At 40.2% G+C, this 7437-nt stretch overlaps 1 protein-coding gene across 1 annotated transcript in view; it reads left to right on the top strand.

Annotated features, from left to right (window-relative positions):
- Window positions 1–7437, top strand: part of LOC127001497 (uncharacterized) — a 113145-nt gene that overhangs the window by 101918 nt on the left and 3790 nt on the right. The window contains exons 13-15 of the mRNA XM_050866068.1: window positions 1060–1267; window positions 2769–2881; window positions 6419–6602. Of these exons, the coding sequence (XP_050722025.1) occupies window positions 1060–1267; window positions 2769–2881; window positions 6419–6602 (505 nt within the window). The remainder of the gene's footprint in view (window positions 1–1059; window positions 1268–2768; window positions 2882–6418; window positions 6603–7437) is intronic.

Raw genomic sequence — 7437 nt, 5'->3', positions numbered from 1 at the left:
ATGGATGCTGTTTCACGCCCCACCTACAGATAACGGAAAATGGGACGACCGCGGCGATAATAGCGATGATGATGATTGTCATTAAGGTTGTTATTGTTGATCATGATAGTAATAATAATAATTGTAATAATAATAATAATAATAATAATAATAATAATAATAATAATAATAATAATGGTAATATTGATAATGGTAAAATTATTATTATTATTATTATTATTATTATTATTATTATTATTATTATTATTATTATTATTATTATTATCATCCTCATCATCATCATCATCATCATCATCATCATCATCATCTCCACCACCACCACCATCATCGTCATCATCCCCACCACCACCATCACCATCCTCATCGTCCTCCTCGACATGGTCACCATTGCCCATATCGGCGCGTCAGGCGCAACACCCCCCTTTAACATCATGGCATGGACTGCCTGCCAGAAACACGGACCAGATGTAAATCAATGCCACGGGCAATGTTCATTATTCTATATTTATTAAAACTGAAACTGTGCTCCAGCAACCTAGAGTCTGTGTAAATGTTTAACAGGCGCCTGTGCTTTTGGGTAGAAGTCATAAAGTAAATCGTTGTTTCGAAAAATAAATACGAGCACAACTTTTTAACTCACCAGTGTCAAGAGTGTGGAGATGGAGTGGAGGGCGGAGTGGAGTGCATTTGGTGAGTGACGGGAAAGTGGCCTCGTGGTAATAAGTACACGGTCTCAGCAGCAGCAGCAACAACAACAACAACAACAACAACAACAACAACAACAACAACATAGTAGAAGTTGTAGTTTTTGTTGTTGTAAAAATTATAATAATGGTAATGAAGAATGGCTATTAAAAGCAACCTAAAGTAATGAACATGAATGCTGCTCTGATAGCAGTGATAGATAATTTGAATAAAATTAGAACTAAAAATAATTTCAAACAATCCGAGGTTATTTCCTCTTCGCTACCAATGAAAGTGCAACATCCACAGGGCACTACACTGCTACCAATGAAGGTGCAGCATCCACAGGTCATTCCCACGCTTTTTCTCTTCCAGGTGGAGTTCATGTGGAGCGTCAACACCAGCCAGGGGTGGAAGGAGCTGGAGGCGTCGTCGTACACCACCCGCGGCCTGGTTAGCACTCTCCGCCACCGCCCACATGAATTCGACTTCGCAGAAGACCAGTTTGGGGCCGTGTTGTGTCAGGGCAGCAACAGTTTGGGAAATTTGGACAGCCCCTGCGTCTTCACCGTCACCGAAGCAGGTAAAGTTTCCTAAGGCCTTGTGTCCGGGAGCTTTGTTGCAAACCACTGCCTCGTTACAAGTGAAAGAGGTCATAGTTTGTTCCTGCTGTTTCGACACAGGTAACAAAGTTGGTGGCAAGAGCAAATACAGACACCTGTTTTACCCGAGGGATGCATTCATGGAGTTCATTTTGCGAAACTTGAACTTGATTTCCCCATAAGATTAAATAGGAAGTCAAAGGGTTAATTTCAGGTGACATGAATAATATTTGCATTCGAGCTAATTTCTGAAGTTTAATTATTCCTGGTTGGATTTTAATCGGACAATACCGGCCATTGCGCTACGAAGCTGGCGGCGCTATAATTTTAAGTGGTCGCGCTAGGGCTTGGGGAGGAAGTTGTCGCTGCACTGTGACGCTTAACGCTCGGAACAATGACGGCGGGACAGGCGTCAATAGCCTCTCAGTGCGGCTCGTGCCTCCTTACTGCTTTCACTCCTGGGCGGTCACCTTTTAATATTATCATGTAAATTGATGTATACGTAATTATAAAAAAAAAAAAAATATCGCCAAGTTTTATTTTGTAAATCTCAACTGAAAGCAAATATTTAGTGACAACAGTAATCATTTAAAATGTTTCAACAACCTTGAGTAATTGGAACTAATTGTGATTGAAAAAGTTAAAGTTTTATTTTATTGATATTGCAACAAAACATTATTTTCCGAGGTAACGTCTGTCCACCTGTAATGTTTACTGACAGGTAATTACTAACAGCAAAAGACGCGTGGCAATTATGCAGAATAAAATCATTGAAAAAGCCTGGCTATGTACACTGCCGGCTGAAAGGAATATAGTCTCCTGGTAACGGAAAGTTTGCCATAGCCGAAGTCAATCCTTTGTACATTTTATTTATCGCAGAATTAATGTATTGGAAAATAAGCCCCCTTCTCTCTCTCTCTCTCTCTCTCTCTCTCTCTCTCTCTCTCTCTCTCTCTCTCTCTCTCTCTCTCTCTCTCTCTCTCTCTCTCTCTCTCTCTCTCTCTCTCTCTCTCCCCCCCCCCCCCACGTGTGAGTGTGTGTGTGTGTGTGTGTGTGTGTGTGTCCTTATCTCCTCCTCCTGTCCCCCTCCGCACCTCCCTCTCCACAAATCAGCCACACACTTCCGCTGCCAACAACTTCTCATTGTCGCCTCTTCCTTGTTTTCTGTCTTCAACCGTTCCCTCCACCGCCAGGCCCTTTTAGCTTGTTCCCTTTAATAGTCCACTTTATCCCAATGTCGTAATTGCTGTCCCCTTTCAACAGTATAATATGAATGTGCTAAAGCCTTTCCATTTCATCACTGTGCAGCTCTTTCGCAAATTGTCGAGCCTCAATTCCTTCCTGTAAATAGTGGAGAAAAGACCTTTCCCTGCTATCATATCAAGAGAACTTTCGCTGGTATGAAATGTACGACACCTGACACAAAACGCATGACACAGTAACCTAAATTAAAAGTGAGTCCTGTCTCGCCTTACTCCACAGGTCCCCCCGAGGAGCCAGTCTCGTGTTCGCTTGTTAAGCAAAGCGCGACTTCCTTGGGGCTTTCCTGCCTTCCCGGACACGACGGGGGTCTTCCGCAAACCTTTCTCGCCACCGTGAGTATCAGAGTGCTGTTGGATTAAGACGGAGAGCAGGTGGAAGAGGAGGGGACTAGAAAGAAAAAATGGAATATAAAAAGGGAGAAGAGGGGGAACAAAATAGATGAAGAATAAGAAAACTGGGACTTAACATTAATTTTAGATAGAGATGATTGTTTAGTAGTAGTAGTAGTAGTAGTAGTAGTAGTAGTAGTAGCTGTAATAGTAGAGTAGTAGTAGTAGTAGTAGTAGTAGTAGTAGTAGCTGTAATAGTAGAGTAGTAATAGTAATAGTAGTAGTACCGGTATTAGAATTTTTATTTCTTAGCTGAATCGCATGCCTCAGACGCCGCACTGGTTGACTGAATTTACATTATCCTCCAAAAAACTTGATTATTTTATCCTTTGTGTTTTTAAGAGATCCTTAATGCCTCATATGTCTATAGTTTAAGTTATATTCATTTTGTTATTTTGTTCGGAAATCTTAGTGTCGTCGGCTTTCAATCTGCATGGGCTATTGGCTCTTACCGATTTAAATACTCTAGTCTGTTCGTAATAGGAATCAAACGGGCGACTTGCAATGAAAAGACGCGTATCAAAGCCACGAAATCACGCAAATGAAGGAGGAGGAGGAGGAGGAGAAGGAAGAAGATGGAGAAGAAGAAGAAGAAGAAGAAGAAGAAGAAGAAGAAGAAGAAGAAGAAGAAGAAGAAGAAGAAGAATCAAAGAAAAAGGTTCAAAGAAAACGAAAATAAAAGATGCAATATATTTGGGGAAGCAAGACACCTGTTTGAGGATAATACAAGCTTTAAGGCGAATGCAAAATAAATATTTGATGGAATATTAGCACTAAGGAGGTAAAGGTTGTAAAAAGACTGCATAAAAAACAACGTTAAAGAGAAAGAGAAAAAAATATATATAGAAAGGGAGGAAAAAAAGGCCATCAAAACATATTTATTCACGCATTTAAGCTTTTTAATACTTCATTCCCTTTAATATCGATTGCAATTAGAGAAACATAGGCTGGCCACACACACACACACACACACACACACACACACACACACACACACACACACACGCACACAAACACACGCACATGCACACACGTATACATATTCACACAGTTTGTTTACTACACTCCAGCCATTTTTAACTCATTCGAAAATTAAATCATAATGAAGCTCTCCCGCCCGCGTGTGCCGTGCGTACCAAGCCAGGCATACGCGATGTTAATTACGTATAAATAGTTTGGATTCCAACGCAGTTTATTCGTTTGACTGTCGGCGATCAGTGCGTGCGGAGAGCCGACGGACACTGACTCAGGGCCGTATTGTCTGACGCTTTCGCCTCTCACATCATATATTTCCAAAGGCCGAAAAGGAGATCACCCGGGCTGTATTGCCTGTTTTTTTAGGTTTATTTGACAGAAGAAGGGTCAAGTTACCAGATAGGCCATGAACTACTCTTGGAAATGCCCAAAACTCCTACGAAAGGCTTGTCAAATATATGAGGTTGGATGAGGAGATGTTTAAGAATATGACCCTGAGCCTCACGCAGCACGCCCCTGCCGCTGGAGGGATTCTTGCCTCAGGGAGGTTATTCTCCCTGCTGTATACGGACGCGTTAAACATGTAAATGACTACTTATATTCTCTTCTTTCTTTCTCTCAAATGGAACACCCACACACACACATAAAAGCACACACAATAAAACGTGCAAACAAACAGACATATTTAAATAAATAAAACAGTTTCATACTAAAAATCGTTGTTGTTGGTATGCTGTTTTTGAGACACGAATAAAAACGTTTTATATAGACACACATATTATTATAACTATTATACTTTTATGTTTTATTTTACAGAAGCATCGCTTAGCGGCCTTTTTGTTGATTGTCTTTTTTGTTTATGCCCCTGAGCTGCATCCGTTACTTTAAAAAAAAATACCACCACGGAAAACTCCCACCACACACGACACACAGCGGCGGTGCAGCTCCACAGTTGTCTGTCGCCTGCAACGGGATGTTGAAAGTTACTGAATTCCACCCGTATCTGATAACATTCTATTATCCAAGATAACTTTTTCTATCACGTGATCATTATTATTAATATTATTATTATTATTATTATTATTATTATTATTATTATTATTATTATTATTATTATTATTATTATTATTGTCCAAGTCCGCTAAGCGCTGCTTCCGTAAAATAAAATATAAAAGTATAATAGTTATCATTATACGGTATGTGTCTGTATAAAATGTTTTCATTCATTTATTCATTCTAATTATTATTATTATTGTTATTATTGTAATTATCATTATTATTATTTTTATTATTGTTATTATTATTATTATTATTATTATTATTATTATTATTATTATTATTATTATTATTATTATTAGTAGTAGTAGTAGTAGTAGTAGTAGTAGTATTAGTATTAGTATTATTATTATTGAGATCCATGAAAAGGAAAGTCAGAATTTGATGTAGACCCAGACAGAGTCCCCGCAATGATCAGACGGTGACAGTAAAGTAGTGTAAAGAATAGAGATGAGCTCCGGGGGGGCAGCGTGAGCCAAGCAAGATGGCGCCACTATAAACACTTCCCTGCACCATAACGGGCTGCGACTGACCACCAGTCCCCCACCAAGGAAGCCTACCGGTGCCATATGTGGAATCGTGAAAAAAAAAGAATAAATAAATAAAACGAAGAGAAGGTGGACAAAAATAATGCCTAATGAGTTAACAGGCGGGCGTTGGCTTTTACCAATTTACCAATGTCATTAAGATAAACAATCTCATCTGGAAGCACATTACAAATTTTAATGAAATTAGGGAGAAGTGAACGGGAAAAATGGTTATCTGCGCAAAAAATTGGTTAAAGAGAACGCTCACTGAATTGTAACCTGTGGCTTGTGCGGCGATTAGGATGAAATTGAGCCTGTGACGCGTCGTGAAGAGGGAGCTTATTATTATTAACAATCTTAAGAACAAGGTCAAAGCCCCAACCATTGTTGACTGATATACCAGCCCGATTATTCCGTGAGAAATTAACAGGTAATGAATGAAGTGTGAAAAAATGTTAACTCGCCTTGAACTTGAACTCGTATTATCGGTCTTTTCATTAATTTGATTTGAACTTTGTAACCTGGTCGTAATCCAGCATCACACTACTGCCCAATGATGAAGAAACTAAGTATTACGCGACGTTGGTGAGCTGCAGAGAATATAATAACAAATTGTAGCGTGGAGACTCAAGTCAATTAGATGAGCGGCAGACTGACTGACTAAAGCAGCTGTCCAATAAATGACAAGCCTTCAAAAGTTGCTGGGTACGTCAGAAAAATGCAGTGTAGCTTTCTACATTCAGCATGATTACTACCATGAGATTATATACATATAAATTGCATATTATGAATTGCCTTTATCCCGTGAAATCCTTCCCCTATAACCATTACACCATAAATAATGTGTAGCTTCCCCCACCTTTTCGATACAACCGCCATGTTTACAACCTCCACAACCTCCGCTACCGTCGTCTTCTGCCAGGTGAGGGACGCGGGCAGTCACGAGATGGTGGCCAACGTGTCCTCGCCATCCAGCTCCTTCACGGTGGGAGGCTTGTCGCCGGGGCAGGACTACCTGGTGCTGGTGCGGACCGTCAACACCCGAGGCATCTCTGCTCCCTACCTGATCCACGGCTTCGCTCTCAAGGTCGCCGAAAACAAGATTAGTAAGTATACGCTTGCATTTACCTCTATTATATTTCTATATGCATTTATCTAGAGTCACTCAACATGGTTATGTAGTCCGCATAAAAATGAACAAGTACTCACTGACCTTTCTCCAGTTTCAGAGGAGAGCAGAATAATAATTTATCGTTTTACCGAAAAGCAGAATCACATCAAGAAGTTACTTGCTCGTGTTCGCTGTGTCCAGTCTCTTTTGCTTTGACTTTTTCCATCCTTCTAAATTATCAGAACGGTTGTTTTCTCGCCCTTTTTTTTAAATCAAAATGCTAAGTAAAAATTCCTTGACTAGGACAGGTACCTGTGTTGTGCTGTGGAAGTTGGAAGACGTGCTCAATGTGGGTTTTTTTCCCACCTGGAGAAAGATTCTAACGTGGGTCATTGCGGTTGTGAACTAAACGAGCTACCATTACAAAGCGAGGCTGATGTCATTCACCCCACGGTCTGATCACGTGCTGGACTCGCGATGGCCAGTCAGTACGCTCTTATATAGCTCTTTTAAGCTCCTAGGATCGAACTTCTGGAAAACTCCTAGAAATATTCCTTGCAGTATACAAACAGATACTGGACACGCCGAACAACACGATACTAATAAAATGGACACTAAACAATGTTAGCAAAGTATTGATTAGGGGAATGGAAAAGGTCATAAGGATAGAAATAAAACTTTTCATTTGAAAATGCGCAAATTGAACCACGAGGAGGTTCGGTCCTCCTGATGAGTGAAATAAGTGCGTCTTAATTAAACCCGTAATTGAGTCTAAATTTAGGGCGAATGCCAGCTTCTCCGGCCTGGATGAAAGTTGCACCAGTTTTATG

The sequence above is a fragment of the Eriocheir sinensis genome, chromosome 21, assembly GCF_024679095.1.
Source record: "Eriocheir sinensis breed Jianghai 21 chromosome 21, ASM2467909v1, whole genome shotgun sequence".
In the NCBI taxonomy this organism is placed as follows: domain Eukaryota; kingdom Metazoa; phylum Arthropoda; class Malacostraca; order Decapoda; family Varunidae; genus Eriocheir; species Eriocheir sinensis.
The sequence above is the reverse complement of the archived record's forward strand: the minus strand, read 5'-3'. Positions and strand labels throughout refer to the sequence as shown.